The sequence below is a fragment of the Pholcus phalangioides genome, unplaced genomic scaffold (assembly GCF_987345545.1).
Source record: "Pholcus phalangioides strain wild (caught in Gottingen) unplaced genomic scaffold, Ppha-v1.0 ptg000015l_1, whole genome shotgun sequence".
NCBI classification, from domain to species: domain Eukaryota; kingdom Metazoa; phylum Arthropoda; class Arachnida; order Araneae; family Pholcidae; genus Pholcus; species Pholcus phalangioides.
In genome coordinates this window covers 19698084-19718048 of record NW_028301608.1, presented here as the reverse complement: position 1 = coordinate 19718048, position 19965 = coordinate 19698084, and the positions used below count along the sequence as shown (strand labels likewise).

Here is a 19965-nt window from a genome sequence, read left to right as displayed (position 1 = left end):
TATATTTATGTTTACATGCAATGTATTCTAGAATTTTATTGCTAAATTTTATGTAATAAATGACTTTTTCCAGAGGCACTTTCTCCCCTGCAAACAATCTCATTAAAAAAACTCCGAAAGTTCAACTTTATGTGCTGCCCTCTGATGAAATGCCCCAAAGCTTACCATAATTCTAACGCAAAACTTACACAATCCTTCAAGTCAGAGATTAACTCTTTGAGGTCAAAAAAAAAATTCTACTATAAAGAAAAAGCGACCCACACATTTGTGGCACCAAAGGGTAAACTATCTCTACGGTCCTTCACCGAAATCCAGGTCTGAAAGGGATATTCAACGTAAAAAAACTGTGACAATTTTTCTTTGACAAAGGACAACTGGAGTTGAATACGTAACGGGCTCCATCATCTTCAATAGCCCAGGGCCCATCAAACCTAAATACGGCCTTGGGCCACGCATACACTCGGAACATTCATTCCGGTACGTATCAATTTATTAGAAATTCCTCAGAGAAATGTTTACGACATTCGTGTATCGGTTACGTAGTAGTCCTCGTCATCTTTCTGTTTTACCACACCTAATACGTATTTATAATGCCGATTTTTCTGGTTTTAGGCGTTTTTAATGCTGATATTTTTATGCCTGGCATCGAGTTTCGGTCCAGTACATTCGAGTGGATCGCAAGGAACCAGTACGAAGGTCCAAAAGAAACAACTTGATCCAGATACTTTGCGAGTCCTTAGCGGGATCCTGGACTCTCTGGACACGTTCACGAATCATCGTCTTAAAGACTTGGAGAAAATCAGACTTGCGGATAAAAACGCTACGACGATTACAAGGTGAAAATTATCACGATAATGATTGCAATCAATTATCTTATTTTTTGCTGTGTTTGTAACAGAATGAGTGATAAAGAGCTTCATTTTAATTTTGCGTTTTGGCAGGCAATCGAAAGATCTGAAACCTTTCGAAGGAGCAACGAGAACTTCCAACATCACGGACAGTATAAGAGCACTGAAGGAAGGGATAATGTCTCATCGTCCCATGAAGAAGACCTTCGGATACAAGGTCACTGTTTATACGTCTCCTATCGAGAAAGATGGTAAAGGTACGAATCATAAGATCATAACTTTCTTGAAAACAAAAATCACATTATACAAAGCAGTGCTCTGCACTTGACTATAAAGCAGTGATATTCAAACCGTTAATTTGCGAGCACCCCGCTGCTCATTGTAGCACTAAATAATGCTCGGAGTCTCGTAAGATATTAGTCATACACCTCTTTGAAGTGGTATTCAAGAATTAACATTAGAGGTTGTTCGAGTTCGAGCATACGTCCATGTGGCTATATAGGTGCTTTTACTCTTGATCAGATGATAGGCATCAGGGTTTTCGTTGCAAAAGAGAATAACTATAGTTTAACTCGCTTAAAGTATATAAAACTGATCTGTTGCAAGTAAAAAGAATATAAGAAACAAACAGCTGGATCGATAACGAAACGGGATTTTACCGTTGTTTCCAAAAATCGAGAATTTAATGGGGGCTTTAGCTGGACCAGCCTGCATACAAATTTTTGTGGTTCTCTCATGATATCATTGTAAATCAAGATCACTTACTGGGTAGGGCAAAAGTAACGGTAGTTGTCATCTGTATGGAAAGACGAGAAGTTACTTTGCTCCCACTTGTTACTGTATACCTGACTATTTTCAGCATCAATTATCTAAATAAATAGTGTCTTTGAAGAAAGATTTATGGAGTCAGTGGGTACTTGCTTATCCTTCATAGTGGAAATTACGAGATATCTCGCCTGTTTAAAACCCTCCTACTCCGGCAATGGCAAGTCCAGATACTTTGTAACTTCCTTTCTCTTAAGAGAGAGAACATCTTTACCCCTTCCCCCAATCTGCCAAACTAACTGCTACTGGGTCAGCTTTTGCTCACATTCTGATAAGAGGAGATAGACGTTGTTCGTAGGATACCTTTTTCTTTTTCTTTAGGGTACTGAAGTTAGGGTAGGGAATACGCACACAGTATAAAAAAAGACGAGTATTTCTCTTCCTCGATTTATTGTTCCTGGAGATGGATTGGAAAGCACTATCACCTGCACAAAATCGGAAAAAAAATATTTTGCTTTCATGCAAATTCTTCCTTTCTAATAGTAAATAATCCTGCCTGATATAATCACAAAAGGCAACAACGCAGAAGGAAAAGGCGCTGAAAAATACGAAAATCCTAATGCATTTTGGCACACTATGGTTGCCATCTTCAGAAGAAAAAAAACCAATATCAGGCTGACCGGGGTTCCCACTTGAGTTGGTTACCAAATCTTAACACTTGGTTACTCAGTGGGAAAAATACGTCTTTTCAAGTCAGACATCGTGGTCAGAGTACAGACTTTCTTTTAAGAAACTTACAAAAAACACACACTCAACACAATAACTCTCTAGCTCTTGCTTAGAAGACGCTGATTTGCCAAGTGATGCGGAGGATAGACGCGCTTTTCTCTGCGAGTCCGCCCTCGTGTGAGACAAATTGCCTCAAGGCCTCATTTTGCCATGAAAGATCTATAAATGTCCAAAATTCACATCAGAAAACTAACAAAGGACCAAACACGCGCTTTCAAATACTCGCACACATTATTATTAACACTTCATGTGACTACCAAGAAAAAGAAAATGAAACAAATTGCGTTTCTTTCCACGCTCGAGAGCACCACAAGATTGTTTTCTTGCCACGCGACACAGTTTAAAATTTAAACGCTCGGATTTTGCAAATTTCCAGGAAATTTAACTATTATAATTAATCTTACCGAATGAGACGCCCCCTCTCGTCAGATAAGAAACAAATTTTTCTTTCGAGTGTTTAAAAAAAAATGCCCTGGAAAGATAATTGTTTTTTTTTTTATATTTTGAATTGTTTGTATTCTATTATTATGATTATCATTATTATTTCCATTACTCTAGTTACAAACTAAAAGAAATATATCTTCAGGACTTCCTTAAATTCCGTTTTGTTTTTTATTGCATTTTTTTTGTACTTGTATTTGTCATTGACGTATTAAGTTCACGCGAGCGTTAAGCTTGGACGACATTTGAATTCAGCAGTGCGTTCAGCGTTTTATGCCGAGGTAAATATGTGACAGAGATTTCGGATTCAACACCGGAAGGTTTTTAGTTCCATGGCATTCCGACTGTCACGCGCGCCCGAACGATCACTTTTAAGCCCCTTTTCTTTCTTCTTCTGAATGTACAAGGTGATTATAATTAAAGTTACGATTTCAAAATCTCAAATAAGAACGGACAGTTATGGGTTGAAATTTTTGCGTGACTTGGAAAAAATTACAGGGTATCCTATGAATTCGTATAGAGTTTAAAAACTCATAAAAGATGAAGGAAATGGTACTTTTAAATGCGGTAAGCGCGAGAAAGTTATTCTCACGAAAGGGGAATTTTTTTTTTTGGTACAGAAAAAAAAAATGTTCAAATTTTTGTCGACAGAGGGTGCTGTATTAAAGAAAATCAGAGAATTTTGCTCCCGAACCCTTCTCCAATTCCTTCTGAGTCCGAAACGTTCGTAAAGATTCGGCCGACTATTCATGGCTGAGGTAAAACAATTTCAACAGTAGCGCTTTATTCACCTATGTCATCACCAAAATGAAAATCAAGCGCCAGTAATAGTGAAATTCCGAAATGAGCTGTCAATCGTACATCCTGCACTTTATAACGGAGCAGGACGTTTGGACGCAGCTCATTGGACGGGGAACACTAGACTGGTTCCGTTTGGACACCGGACAATTTATTTATTTAATGTGTATTCTTTAAAAATTACTCGCATGAAAAACATAGCTGTAATCGGCCTGGTTCATTAATTGCGTCTTATTTATTTGATGTTCATTCTAAATGTATGAATAACAAAATGGATGTAAAAAAACAATAAAATATGAGTAAAATAAAATATTTCATATCACGTGACCAATACTACTCATCACATTAACATATCAACATCCATCCACAAAAACCTTTACCACGTGACCAATTCAAACCTGAATACTTTTTTGGCCCAAAGATCAAAATCCGATTCCTATCGCCTTCACCGGAATCAGTAATCAAGAATTTTTCAAAGATCTTTGGTGGATGCTCGCAGTCTTGATAATCATCTGGTATTACGATGGAAGCACAATCGGTTTGCTGCACTGGTGCCGTAACTCCAGGTGTTTAACTTGAATGCGAGCACGTGCGACCACAGATAGCTTTTGGAGTGATTCTGACTTGGGAAGTTCTTGAGTATCAACAGAGCTTTTTTTAAAGTTGTTATTGTACGAGCAACCCCACAACCCCTGCAGCATCGCTGTATGTTCGGAAACTATCTGCAAAAGAGAAATTATTACCGGTATCTCTTCCTCTCTCGGCATTTGTTGCCATTCCCAAGCCTTCTAGAACTTTCGTTAGCAAATATATCTATCAAACCAATAGAGATGACCGACATGGGCAAAAATTTGTTTGTTGCGCTTCGATAATACTGTTTCGGTCATGTTTGAATGAGCAATGAAAACACGTGTTACAATGAGCGATTCTTGTAATGCTTCTGCCTTCCTCCTCGCGTCGAAACAGTTCGCGGACTGCTAGCGTTAAAACCACGGCGTCCAAACGGCACAACTCCAAGTGTCTCGCGTCCACGTACCGACTTTACAGGATTCTGATCTACATATTTCCAGTGAATCACTTTCGTACAGTGCCCTCTGTCGACGGAAATTCGAGCTAATATTTTTTTTTCCTGTACCAAAAGGAATTTCCTCCGTGAGAAAAAAAAAAAAACTTTCTCCCAAACCCCGAGAGAACTCAAATATTATACTCAATACTTGTACCTTCAATTTTTATGAATTTTTAAACTGTTTGCAAATTTATGGGAACTCTATTACTTCGAAACCGCTGTGGTGGTCGAGTGGTTATAGTGACGGACTCGCGATGCGAGGATCCGGGTTTGAACCCCACAGTGGCGGTCGGCTGAAGTTGGTTTTCTGTGGTTCCCAACTTCAAGGCGCAAATGCGAGCCGATCTCCCCGTTAAAAAGTCTCGCCACAGAGAGCAACAGTCCTACAACGATAAATCATTCAATCATAACACTTCACTCATAGTTAGAAAAACTCATGGCAGATGGCAGCACTACACATCACAAGCATTACACAGAAACAAAACTTTACGTCAGGTCGCACTACACGTACACGCACAGTCCCGCATGTACCGATTCATTGGGGGTTCGGGGGGGGGATCTATGAGGTTCTTAAGTCAGCCACCTCGTTGGGCAATTTGCCTGTTGTGGCGTTGTACTTGTACTTCGAAAGTAATAGAATTTTATTAGGCGAAGACAAAATAATTAGACTAAAAATTACCGCTGGGAAAGGAACATTTGTGTTTACGGAGTGGAAAGCAACACAAAAATAATAAAAATTTACGATTGTTGCTAACAATATTCAACGTGATTCCCCTAGTGTTCTAATACAGGTAGAAATATCTAAATACCTTCAATTAAATACCATCTTTATCTCCTTCTATCATCATGCAATAACGGCGCACGCAAAGGGAGGGTTTTGGGGTTCTAACCCCCTCCCCCGAGCCAAGATTATAGTGTTATTTTACAGGAAAAACGTAAACCCCCCCTCCCAGAGGGAAAAAAGATCTGAAACCCCCCTCGAGAAAATTCTGCGTACGCCTATGGGCGCGAATGTTTCCGTTCAGATATTTTTGAAATTTTGAAATAGTTATTATTTTTACCGTGATAATATACAGTCGAATCTCGTTTTAACGACCACGTTTCTAATCCCTTCAGATAAGTTTACATAGAAACAATGAAAAAGTCTGGAATATTTTTATAACGAAATTTCGTTATAACGAAGTGATTTTTCCGGTCTCTTGGAGTTCATTAACAACGGGAGATTCGACTATATATATGTCTCTCCCCCCCCCCCCCCCACTAGTGAAGTGATTCTCAAACTTTCGGCTCCGATGACTCTCTCTTGCCTTAGTTAGCTATTTACTCGCGGCTCCTCTGTCCTAATCATCATTAACTACTTGTTTCTTTTGCCCTGTCTATCGCTATCGTTTTTCCAGCTGCCTTACTCAGCCTTCGTTTCCGAATGGTTTTAGCCAGAAAACCGTTTACCATTGGTATTACTAGGTCGTCGTTTACAAGTTGCAAAGCTGTAAAGCTAAACCTTACTGAGCCGGTTTCTAAATGTTCTTACTTGACCATGGTTTACAAGCTGTCTAACTCAATCATCTTTTGTTAATGGCCATACTTAGCCATCGTTTATCAGCTAACTTACTTAGCCATAGCTTATCAATGGCCTAACTTGGCCATTGTCTGTCAAAAAGAATTAATGAATGAAATGGTCGCAGCCATCGTTCACCACTCAGCCATAGTTTATAATTGGTCGTCTATTTAGCCATCATTTACCAGCTGCCTTATTTGCAGCCTTCCACTTCTTCGTGGCATAGTGATTGAATGGATTTTGCAATCACTTAAACCAGTGACTCCCAACGTGGGCGTTAAAGCCCCCTTGGGGGCGATGGAAAGTCCCAGGGGGCGACAGAAGCTACGGGTATAACATAGGATCCTATGGGTTAGATTGCGTTGGGGGCGATGGGAGAAAAAAATTTCTGAAGAAGGGGGCGATGGGACAAAAAAAGGTTGGGAAACTGTGACTTAAACGAACGCATCCATCATTCACCACAGTCGCTTGAATCAAAACGAGCAGGCAGACCTGCAACATGATACTTATATAACATGAAAAAAACCAAGCAGTTAACATTTTCAGTTCAGAATATGGAAGGCAGGTGACAGCACCAACAAGAACACGAAACAAACGCATCTCTGGCAACATACTGTAAATACGTTTGCGGCCACACATAAATTCAGCTCACTCATTCCGGCATGTGCCGATTCGTTAGGAAATTCCGCAGAGGAATGTTTACGAGTCGCATGGACGGTTAAGTCGTAGTAGTATTCACTTGAATCACGCAGTTACTCATCAGACACGGCTTTGAAATCAACTATTTCATTGTGATATTGCAGCTTAATAGCAAAGCGTGCGGATGCAGTACCGCCACCTTTTGGTCAACCCGTCAAACATTGAATTGTCGTCAGTTGCGTGAGTCTTTCGTAAAAACCCATATTATTGACATAATACGCGAAATGAATGCGATATTCCAGTTCTTTTGTTTCCATCAGATGGGAAGCCCGTCTTGGTGACGCAATACGTTGGAGGAGACCTCGTGAAAGACGAACCCAGTTCCAAGGCTCCCGATACAGTTTCGCCGAGGCACGATGACCTGCAGGAATCGGCAAACCACCCCAGAAGGGACATCATCAGAACCAGCGGCAGGTAATGATACTCTATTGATTCCAATTTTATATAATTGTAGATCGGGGTGCAAGTGTCCACGCGACAGATATTCAGTATTTCTTCTGCTGTGCGGGGTGCATAACAAACGAGGAGAGTATGGCATTTTACTGCCTAACCATTGATACTAGAAGCATACTTCCAATTAGAGAAAGTTTTTAAATAACGTGATGTACTCATATGTCATTCATGTTCCAAAGGGTTGTATGCGGTATATGAAAATAAAAATCAACTTTTTATACAGTCCCCGTGCGTCACAAATCCCAGTTGGAAAGTTGTTGCCCCATTTGAAAAACGGAGGAAAGTTGGGGAAGAACAGCGTTAAATGTAGAGAAACCGTTTTAACCGCATTTAACGGTGCTTTTGTTTCCCCCGAATTTAATCCGTTTTTTGAATCGGAATATCTCAGCGAATATTGTACTTAGAAACTCGAAAACCACTTTAGAACCACTTGGAAACGTGGAATTTTTTTTTTGCTGTCATCTGGAGAGACAGGGCAACAACTTTTTAATTGAATTTTCGGACACACAGTGACTGTATAAAAAGTTAACTTTTTTATTTTAACAACTGTACAACTTCTTGAAACATGAATTACATGCCTGATTACAACACGTTATTTGGAAACTTTTTTTAATTTAGAAGTGTGCCTTTAGGATCAACGGTTCGCCAGTAAAATGCCATACCCCTCCCATTAGCCGTGTACCCTGTATATACAGTATTTGGGGTGGCTTATGACCCGTATATTTCGTTGAACCATTTCCATATTTCTAGTCGTTCCAACTTTTATAAAGTTAAGTTACTAGGCTTGTTTGAATTTTTATCTCATACTGAAATCAAGAATCGAGATTACAGTACTTTCATAATTTATAAATTATATTAATTATTGGATAAGTATAAGCAAAATTATATAATTTTGATTATAATCATTATATGCATCTTACATGTTTTTCAAATACATACGGGTTATTTTGGTAAATTTCATTTCAATACCTTGTGACTTTCGTAGCCCTTTATCCTCCACAACTGGCGATTTTTCAGCAATTTTATCGATTGTTGACTACTTACCTTTTTGACAATTTTTTCGGTGATAATATTGGTGACGTCTTACATGGATTACGATTTCATGTAGTTTTATGAAGGAAATATGGTCAGCCTTTTGTTACGGATACTTTTCTACCAGAACAACATTCCGGGCCGGATATAATTACTTGCAGGCCACATTTGGGCCCGCGCAGGAGGTTGTGCACCTCGGCTGTGTCGTACGTATATAGCGGTAGACCATGATAGGTCCAGTATGGATGAAAATTTTCTGCGGTTCCCAACTTCGAGACTCGAATGCTAGCCGATCTCCCCATTAAAAAGTCTCACCGCAGAGAGCAAAAGGCCTACAACGCTACAATTATTCATTCATTACACTTCACTCACTATAAGTTGAGAAAAAACTCATAGTTTAAAAAATTGATTGCAGATGGCAGCACTAAACATAATAAGCATTACACAGAAACAAACTTTATGGAAGGTTCACTACACACACACGTATTCCAACATGTAACAATTCGTTAAGTTCCGCAGATGAATATGGACGAGGTGCATGTCTGGTGTAATTCTTTCAGTACTTTCAACAATGAATTGACCACTTTTGGTGATAATTGCTGATATTCCTCTTTTTCCTCGAGGCAGGGCCGGATTAACCATTAATCAAAATAAACACGTGCTTAGGGCATCAAAAGAAAAGGGGCACCACAAAAAATGATGAAATAGTACTTTTTTTTTAATTTAAAATTTTTCCCCCAGCATCAACTATCCGGTAGAAAGTCCTAAAACCTTTAAGTGCATTCGATTGTAAAGTTGAAGACCTTTATCGAAAGGTTCACCAGGGCTGTAACTAATTGAGTGTGGAGAGGGGGAGGGATCTGGTGCCTAGGGTCTGAACCAAGAAGGGTGCTGAGTTTACTATATTTTCGTTAAAAATTGTGGGGAGGGTACTTCGAGTTCTGGGTGAATCATCATTTTTCTGAGGTGACCATCATCATTTCTGCTCAGGGAGTTTCAGAAAGAACTCATTAAGTTTAAAATGACAACTTGGAAACATTGATCAATGGAAAGATGAAACAAGCAGCGTATATACTCGTGTATGCCGAGTATATACGTATGCCTCCGTATATGCCGAGTTTTTTTTGTTGAAAATGTTGTTCCTTAATTTGGGAAGGGGGTCGGCTTACACACGCGAGTCAGTTTTTAAGGAGGAAAATCCCCTTACTTAAACTTCACCAAATCATATACTAGCTACATACATGGCATCCGCAGAGCTAGCTTGAAGATCCGCAATGTCATTGGACCACTTTAGTAGTGACGCCAACGAGTAGAGTCGTTTTAGAAGCTATAGATATTACTAATGACTAGTGATTTTATTTAGCAATGTTCGAAATCCCCCCCCCCCACACACACACACAGAACTGTTGATTTTACAGCCTTCAGATGTGATCATCAACAAGCATTTTAAAGATTATTTAAGGAATTTATGGAGTGAATGAAGTTGAGTTGCAAAGATGAAGAAAATACAAAAAAGTGGTGCATTAACGAAATCCTTACATTTCCCAGAACATGGCCCAGTCTGTCCCCGAAGAGGATATAAGCGGTAAAGTCCCGCTGAAGAAGCATTTTCCCAGTGTGCCAGTGGGTTCACGAATCACAGAATTCTGTTTCCATCATCAAAATCATCATCATCAAATTGTATCATACAATTGTATAAGTAACGCGATGGTCGGGACTGAAGATGACGTAAATATGCGAATTTTTTTCTTTCTAAAATACCCTGATTTTTGAGGGTCGGCAGTTAATTGATTTTGATGGTCCTGAAGGGGGGGAGGGGGAGTCGTACCGGTAGTTCGTTTAATGGGCAGGCCTGGAATTTTCAAATACGCTAGTTTGTGAACGGAGAATAATACAGGAAAACATCCCTGCATTTTCCCTACTAGCACTAAACCACACACGCACCTCGTCCCCCTCTGCGGAATTTCTAATGAATTGGTACATGTTGTAATGTGCGTGTACATGTTGTGAACCTAACGTGAGGTCTGTTTCACTGAGTAATTCGCAGTGCTACCATCAGCCATCAGTTTTTATAGCTATGAGTGAAGTAGCTTTTTATAGCTATAAGTGCAATGATTGAATAATTGTACCGTTGGTCAATTTGTCGCGGGACAATTCGTCGCATTCAATTTGTCGCAGCGTCAATTCGTCGTGCTACAAACTCGTCGCGGTACAAATTTGTCGCAGACTCATTTCGTCGCGACAAATTTGAATTTCTTTAAAATTCATATGTTTGTTGTGATCTTATAAATAGGGTAGTTGCTTTAGGCGTAAAAAATGGATCTAATTTTTTTTTCTCATTTATTGGAAATGTTCCCCCTTCCCATCTGTTTTAATTTTTAACAAATGAAGGAAAGTATTCATTGAAGTCATCGAGGGACATTGGAACGTACACTAAGATAATAAATTGGGATCCAATAAATTTTGAAAATTTAATTTCCACCGTATAGGCCCCACTTTCTGCAGGGATTTCCTTTTCTTTCATCGAGGAAGTTGGGGAATGCAATGTGCCCACCCCCCCCCCCACCCCCTCCAGCACGATTTCCACAATTCGCTATTAAATGTATCCATGCAGAGAATATATCTTTAAGGAATTTTTTATGACAATGTATCTAAGTTTTATGTGTAACAGCTGCGAAAAGTATTATTTTCAAATTATTTTTTTGCAATGCAGTGTACATTTCAAATCACTTTGTATTATCACATCGAAATAATATTCAAACACTCCGACCATAGCCACCAGAACTGGGGGCTGATGCCATTTGAACCCCCCCCCCCAACTCCAATAACTCATGAATATACAATGCAATGCACCATTTCGCCGCCAGAGTACAGGTTTGAGTCCTTCATAAACGGAATGAATGACGATTTTCAGCCCCCCCCCCCCCCAGTACCTAAAGCTTAGACGCTAATGAAAACTATGTGAAAATATTCAAACAAGCCAGCCAAAGATATGCGACTGATTATAAACATAAGATTAATGGTTATATTACATCTATGCGACTGACCCATAGTCATCTTTCTTATTGGTGATTACATTGCCTTTGTCGGTGCTCATCCTGTGGGCATTATGAAAACTTCATCGAATCGTCATTCATAAGCACTGTACATTTCCACCCTTGATCTGTGCCCAACTCCCTTCGCTGTGAGAAATAAAAATCCCAACAAAAGCGGGAAGTGCGGCTTATACGGTGAAAATTAAATATTAATTTAATTGAATTATTAATTAATTAAATATTTCAGGTTCTCATGGAGATACTGTAATGGTAAATGTTGGTGACTTTCGAAGGGGGGTGGGGAGAAGCTCTCTAGCCCATGGGGCAGATAGAAATTTACCATTAAAGATAGGCTCGCTGTAATTTGGGGAATATCATGCGAACCGAAATTTTTCCACGTGATATTGAAATTTTTTCACAGCAAAAATCAATTATTTAACATTTCAAATTTTTATAACTGAAATTTTCAAATATAATTAAACTTTCATATGCAGTTAAATTTTTAAATGTAATTGATATTGTAATTTTTATTTTGATGACCTTTCTACATTGACAGAAATTAATTATTTTCAGTTAACTGCGTATACACTTTTGTTCATGTGTTTATTTCACGTGTCAGACAAGGTCGCGTGGAACATGTACAGTGAAGAATCGACGGTTCGACGAATTGATTCTGCGCTGTAATATATAAATTGACGTCACGACGAATTGACACGGCGCAAACTTGTACAGCTACGAAGTGGAGCTGCGACAAATTTGTACCGCGACGAATTGACACTGCGACAAACTTGTACCGCGACGAATTGGCACTGCGATGAATTTGTACCGCGACAAATTGAGGCGCGACAAGTTCAGTGCGACAAATTGACCGGCTACGGCAGGTAAGTTGCTCTCTGCGCATTTTCTCTACCGCAATGGATGCATATATCTCAGAAATGAATTGTTCAAGCTAAGAAGGGAGTTTGAGAACTCCTGCTGTAAACAATGGCTAGGAAATTGTTCCCACAGAAGTCGTGAAATAAAATAACTGTGGTGCCATCTATTACCCTAAACTCTGATTAATTTTTCAAACCGTTGTATTTAGATGTCACTTCAAATTTGGATGCCCCCTCCCCCCAGTGTCAACGGTGGAGTCGACTGATCTAATGTATATATGAATTGACATCATCATCATCGTTCCTTTCCCCCCCCCCAGACTTCCAAGTCTAACTCCGCCTATGTGTTGATATTGTTTAGTCATTTGATCCAGAAGTGCTTATTATGGGAATGACCAGATTGACTTAATTTTCTCCTCCTCAGTGCACCATATCCGGTGGTTCACGAAGAAGACGAAGCCGGGGCCGAGCACCTTGAAGATACCATAGAATCGTCTGCCAAGGGCGGCCTAGATCACGAAAGAAAGACTGCGCATCAGCATTCTTCTGAGAAAGGTCACAAGAAGACCCTGAGCGAGAAGTCGAAAATCGAGAAGGGACACGATCGCCAGACCCACAAGGAGAACCAGGGCGAGCACCACAAGGAAACGGATAAAGAATCTCATAGGCAAGACCTCCATACCCATGACAAGGGTGGTGCGACTCAACAGGGCATCAAGGAACGCACCGAGATCGAGTACTACGAGAGAGGCAAGTACACATCATGATGATCACTTGTAAATGTGATAACCGTTGGGATTTATAACTAATATGCATATTTACAGCCCATAAATCTGCCTAGAGAACGATAAACTAGATCAGTGGGTGACCAAATGAGTCTCAGCCGGGGGGACACAGAGAGTGTCTGAGTGACCTAGAGATCAAGTATAGTCCGCCGACCACGAGATGAATTTTCGCTGCGTCATGTCACGTCACGTCGGATGATTTTATTCAATTTTTTTTTTTTGGTAAAACGATTGCACATCGTGAAAAGTTCATCAGTGACTGAGCTTTCATGATTGGCATGTCCTTCTAGGATAAAATAGAATCGTTTGACGTGCCGTAGCCAAATCTTATCTCGTGGTAACTGACTGTCGGTATATTGACCCAGGGTGTGAAACCAGGTCAGTGAGAGCTTTAACTGAAGTAGCTATACGGCAATATTAATCTGTGAAGTATTTCTGATCTTGCTTTACTACACACAAATAACAACTGTTACAATTTCTAAAGAAACTTGATAATTTAACTAATATTAATACTTATAAAATATTATTTAATGTTGTAAAACAAACGTTTGTTTTCATGCAGTGCATTCATCAAAAACCGGTGATCAATTTAAATCGAAGTATTAATAACAGTTTTATTTCATAGGTGGCGGAAGGGATTCTACTTCATTGATACGTGTCATCTGTGATACAGGGTGATTCTAAATTCATGGGACAAACTTTAAGAGGATAGATAGATAGAACAACTCACAACCGCTGATGCGAAGCACCTTACTTCCGTTACCTCAAAAGAGGCAGAGTTGTGTCGGAAAAGTTAGCAAAGATTTATAGAACACTCTTCTGACTTTAGATACTTCCGCTGGCCACCTAAATCCCCAGACATGAACATTATTGAACATATCTGGGATGCCTTGCAACGTGCTGTTCAAAAGAGATCTCCACCCCCTCTTACTCCTACGGATTCATGGTGTCAATTACCTCAAGCACTACTTCAGACATTAGTCGCGTCCATGCCACGTCGTGTTGCGGCACTTCTGCGGGCTCGCGGGGCCCCTACACGATATTAGGCAGATGTATCAGTTTTTTCGGCTCTTCAGTGTACTTTTTTTTTTTCACTCACTCGTATATGCATACATACCGTATTTCGTTTCTGAATGAGTGGCAGCACTTTACATTGAAAAGTCTTAAAAGTGATAAAAGTTTTCCATAGATGGCGGCACCACAAAATGATAGTTAACAAATTGAGGATTTCTCTCTTAAAAACATGAGTTTGGGGACGTTTCCCAAAGATGGCAGCACAATTTTTTAACAATTTAAGCAGGCGAGATATTTGAAAGTTAAGAAGAGGCTGCAACCTCAAGTACTAGGTTTTGTTTAGGGTTATCTGGTTCAGAAACTGAAAAAGGAGGATGGCTGCGTGCGCACCTTCAATGGCGTCACTTTCCTCAATTTTTACAACAGATGGCGATGCTTGTCGTCCCAAAAAAAGAAAAAAAAAAACACCACTGCAATAATTTTACTCTAATTAAAAACAGAACTGGAATATATGTGTGTGTGCTATGGAAATTTGATAAATCCGATTATTATACATAATCACCGGCTATTTTGCATAGTTACGAACCATTTTTGTTAATTTAATCAGTTTTGTTTTTCAAATTTACCGGTGATTATTTGTTGGTAATTATGGTAAATCGTCTCAATAAACTATTTAAATTTACAGGAAATTTGGCTCAAATTTCAGTCTAGGATGATGGATTCGATCTGTTATGTTGCTTATGTTTAAAACTGTCGATAAATGTGCAGAAAGCCAACATTAGAATTAACAACCTTATCGAAACATAGCTGATATCGTTACTGGGAAACAAGTCGTGCACTCTGCTTCCCGGGGCAAGAAGCATTTTGGCACCCACGTGCAATGTAGAAGAAGCAGTTAAAGGGTGCATTCGGCACTTCCTTCCGTCCAGCGCCCGGGACACAAGACCAGCCTGCCCCTTTCCCCTCCCCCCCCCCCCCCCCAGTTGCGGCCCTGAATGATATGCTCACTATAATTTATTATTTCTTTACAGAGCAAATCAAACGTAACAAACATCTTTGGTAATTCAACTAAAAAATCCACTGTTTATCTTTTACGTAAGATCAAACACACAGATATCATAAATCATCATTACATTATTTAAATTTGCAGGAAATTTCTCTCAAATTTCGGTCTAGGATGATCGTCTCGATCTATGATGTTGCTTATAATGAAAAATGTTGATAAATGTGGAGAAGGCTAATATTGCAATGCTGATAATAATTTATACGTTTATTATTCTCATGTACGCTTATTTTCATTCACCGCATTTTAACGTGTATAAGAGACCCTTTTCGCCAAAAATTGGGTCCCAAAAATAGGGTATAGTATTTTAGATATGTTTTAAACATCTTTTAAGTTTTAAGCCAAAAAAAATCGAGAGGGGTTAATCCTTATACACGTTAAAACACGGTAATTTAGCTTTTATGGCAAAAAATATGTGTAGTTTCTCCCGTATTACGTACGGGAGAAATTGATATAAGTGGTTGATATGTTCGCATGATTTCTTCCATAGTTATCACACTTCTTACTCAATCGGGAATTATTCGTAATTAACGGTAAAAGTTACAAATGTAGAAAAATGTATCAAACTTACCGAACCGATTGGCGGCTAAGCTTAATTGAGGTTGTTTAATGTTACCGTCCATTAGTTAATTTTTCCCCTTCAGAATTTCAGACCAGTAGGAAAGTAGAGTAGAATGATGACGGCGGCCATAAATCCATGCAATAGCCTTGGACTTGAAACGTCTCGGAATTTTGATATAAGCCTATATGTCTAGCATAGACATTATGAATTGGAGCATAAAGAAAAAAAGTTTCGCTTTTAATGAATTGTGCCTCCTTCTGATCAGTTTTATTACCTCGCCTGGAGCAAGGAGGAGGTTTTCTTTAAATGCTCTTTACTTTTTTGGAAAAAGTTTTTTTACCCTTTGGGAGTTGCCAGAGGAATCAGCAGCATTGTGTTCGCATCCTATTTCCTTTATTTCTGAATAGAATAGGTACCCGCCTCCCCCACCTCAGTGCACTTCTTCCAGAGCTGTTTTTTTAACTGTCTCTGTCATGTTCTCCTGGGTCAAGCTGAGCCATGGTTAGAATAGCCTCTGCCCTGTTTGGAGGCAACTTGAATTATTCTGGGAATTTCAAGGGCATTGGTCAAAGAGTGTAAAAAGTCTGGGGAGGGAAAACACATGCACATCCAAACACTCGTGCCAATGAAGAGATATATGTTTCAGATGAAAAAAAAAAATCCCCTTAAAAAAAAGAAAGTGATTCCGGAAACCTGAAAAGAAGGACAAAAGGACGAATTTTCTCTGAAACGTCGGAGGACGCTTGAAATGACACCCTAGTTTTGTAAGGTTTACCTCACTCGAAAACTGAGAAAGGATGACGCCTACACTTTCATCCTTATAGTAACCTCACTTTTCACAATAGAGTCACAACCGGCCACAACAATAATTTTTCCCCAACTAAAGTAAAATTCTGGGAATTTCGGCGTCTAATGGTCAATGCGTGCGAGGAAAAACAATACAAAAACACTAATATATCAATGAAGAGGTGTGTATATATATTCCAAAGCGAAAAAAAAACAATTTTCACAAAAAGAAGAAAAAGTAATACTAATAATTCCGGAAACCTGAAAACAGGAAGACAAAAGGGCGAATTTTCCGAAACGCGGGGGGAGGCTTGAAATGACATCAGAAAAGGAGTGCATGCCCTCCTAAAGGTAAACCTATTCTTTGGCTCCCATACTCAACTGGAAGTGTTAGCTTACATGTGTTTGCATGCAAACATCTCCTGGTGTAGGTCTCCTATGGACACTAGGCCCTGGGTTCTAAAAATACTCACATTTTTCCCAAAAAATTTTCCTAAATAACTTGAAACATTTATTACCCACATGTGATTTTTTTTTCCCAAAACTCTCTGCAGCCCCCTTAACCACCTTTTAGGGCTCCCATTCATTCGATTTTTCCCCGTGGTCCCCTTCAGAATATTCCACTACCTCAAGGGAGGGGCATATGACCCCAGGTTGAGGACCACTGGTTTATGCTGTTCTTTTTAAACTTTTCTTCGATTTTTCAATTCAAATATCTCAGCGACTATTGTACTTAAAAACGTGCACTTCTTTTTTTTTCTTTTTTTGTGGGTCTTCCTTTCTTTCTGGAACTGTATTGCAGCTCAGTCGAGTGATCTGGGACACTTATGTGACCTGAAAATCATGGCGCGGGTAACTGAAATGTTCTGAGACTGTACACAAAGTGGTGCCCGAGTGGCATGGTGGTAAGATGTTCGTCTACCATCGTGAATGTTGTTGTCAGGGTTACGGGTTCGAACCCAAGGGAGGTTATAGATAAGATATTTTCCCTAACGTACTCGAGGCGACCACCGATAGACCGGTTCACCGATGACCGCCTTCACTTCCAACCCATCTCACTAATGGCAGTAAATTGCAATATAGCGATATGGCCAGAGTTGGTGTTTGGTGAAGTAGTAGTGTACACAAAGTGATCTGTGAATGGATCACGAATTGCTTTAGTGCTCTGGAACTGTGCCGCGGTGATCTAAAAATGGTATGATGGATACTTCAGTGTGTGGAACTATGCCACGGGTCACTCAAGTGATCTGTAAATATGTCATGGATCACTGAAGTGACCTGAGAATGTGTCGCGGGCCACTTGAGTGATGCGAAACTGCACCGCGGGTATCTTAAGTGATCAGTGGTGCATTTACAGAGGGGGGTCAAGCCCCAGGACGGCAAGTTCGAAGGTGTGGGAAATTGGAGAGGTGAGCAATGAGTGGTTCCAGAATTTTTATACCCACCTCACATGTGTTACCACGAATTCGCCTCCACAGCAAGGAATTAGATCAGAGAATGACCAAACGAGTGACCTATAGAGAGTTTCAAAGAATACGAGTGGATAAAAGAGTGCACAGGCATGTAAGTGATCTAGAGCGTGTATAAGCATGTGGATGACCACAAAAGTGATCTGGAGGTTGTGGACCTAGAGCATGTGTGAGCATGACAGTGATGAAAAGAGTGAACAATTGTGTGTGAATGAATTACCAAAGGAGTAACCTAGAGACTGGGCAAGCATTGGATTGGAATGACCAGAAGAGTGTACAGGAATGCTAGTGCCAAAAACAATTTACAAATACGTGAATGACCAAACGAGTGACCTAACGTTTGCGTGAACATGTGAGTGACAAAAAAAGTAAGAGAGAGAGGTGTATTTGTAATCCCGTATATATATATATATATATAGGGTACATGATAAATCATACTATTACTGTATGATATTCAATACATGATAATTCAAACATGTATCGTATCATTATATCCGGGTACGATTGCAAAATTTATTATCATTATATCGGGTTTCGACTATATTCATCGCACATACTAGACTCAATTCGAATTTTTTTCATATTTATCAAATTCGCCAATTACACTTGGGAAGTGATGAAAAGAGTGATGTGAATTATGTATCATCACAGATAGATAAAGGCGATGAAATTTCAAGTATTAGTATAGAACCGAGCACGCCCATGCTCTGTCGCTTTTGCGATATAAGCTCATTGATCGTGAGATCGTGGGCGTGCCGGAAAAAACTCAAACCGGCAAGCCGGCCGGGACCAACATCCCGTCAACCCCCAAGCAGCACAACCACACTCCCACACCCAAACCCCCAATCCCAGAGCACATCACCGCTCGACAAAATTTCAAGTATTTATTAAACTTACCAAAGACACCTGGTTATTATGTATAATCACCGGTAAAAGGGATAACTTTATAAAGCATTCAACAAATTTACCAACGACACTGGGGTATTATGCACATTCACAGAATTATTACCTCAACAGTATTTTGCAAAAAAATAACAAATAGGAAAGATACCGGGAATACGGAGGGTCAATTGTACATGACAATTCATACATCTATTGTATCTTTATATCGGGGAACGATTTTATTACATCGGGGGTCCTGTATCATCAGTTTTTTTTTCATAATTATCAAATTTACCAAAGACGCTTGTAAATTATGCATATTCGCCGGTAAAAGTGATTATCACGTAACATACATAGTCATACCCATTGTAACACCCCCGATTTAGCGCCAACCCCGATTAGCACTAAAATTATTCAGTGAACAAATCTTTCGTACTTATACATAGGGGAGAACTACACGTTAATTTGTGGTTCGATATAACGCCAAATTCATTATGGCGCCCGAAATCTGCGAGACAAACGGTGGCGTTACATCGGGGTTCTACTGTACTTGGGAATTAATCATTCCATTTCCAAACGCAATTCTTACGTTCAACGACAAGCATCAAAATGAAGAAATCAAAATCTTAATTTTATTCGACTCGACAAATCATCTGAAATCAACTTCAATAATGGCGGACGTATGTTATTAATTACTACGAGATCAGTCTCAACGGGAAATTTCCACAAACTAATTTGGTACAAATTTTTCTCCACAACTAAATCGTGTTTTTGTCCGATCGAAAACAGGCGTAGGGGGAGGGGGGCGCAGGAGATCCAATCACATGGCCGGTACGGCGGGCTTCTTCTTCTTGGCGGCCGTCTTCTTCTTCTTGCTGGCTTTCTTCTTGGCATAGACTTAAGATATAAATAGACCGCGCACGCTATTCATAAAACTTGTCGAACGTGAAGAAAAGATGAGCAGTATTGTCGGGGAAAGAACAGGTTCTGCGCTATTACATTTGGCGCGTTTTCGCAGAAGCTAGGATGTTGCTGTAACGAAATT

The 19965-nt window shown here is 39.6% G+C and overlaps 1 protein-coding gene across 1 annotated transcript in view; it reads left to right on the top strand.

The window, feature by feature from the left end:
* The window catches only part of LOC149075628 (uncharacterized), a 52341-nt gene that overhangs the window by 23554 nt on the left and 8822 nt on the right, over nucleotides 1–19965 (top strand). Inside the window, exons 2-5 of the mRNA XM_089243115.1 lie at nucleotides 613–836; nucleotides 942–1105; nucleotides 7225–7378; nucleotides 12784–13109. Coding sequence (XP_089099241.1) covers nucleotides 613–836; nucleotides 942–1105; nucleotides 7225–7378; nucleotides 12784–13109 — 868 coding nt within the window. The remainder of the gene's footprint in view (nucleotides 1–612; nucleotides 837–941; nucleotides 1106–7224; nucleotides 7379–12783; nucleotides 13110–19965) is intronic.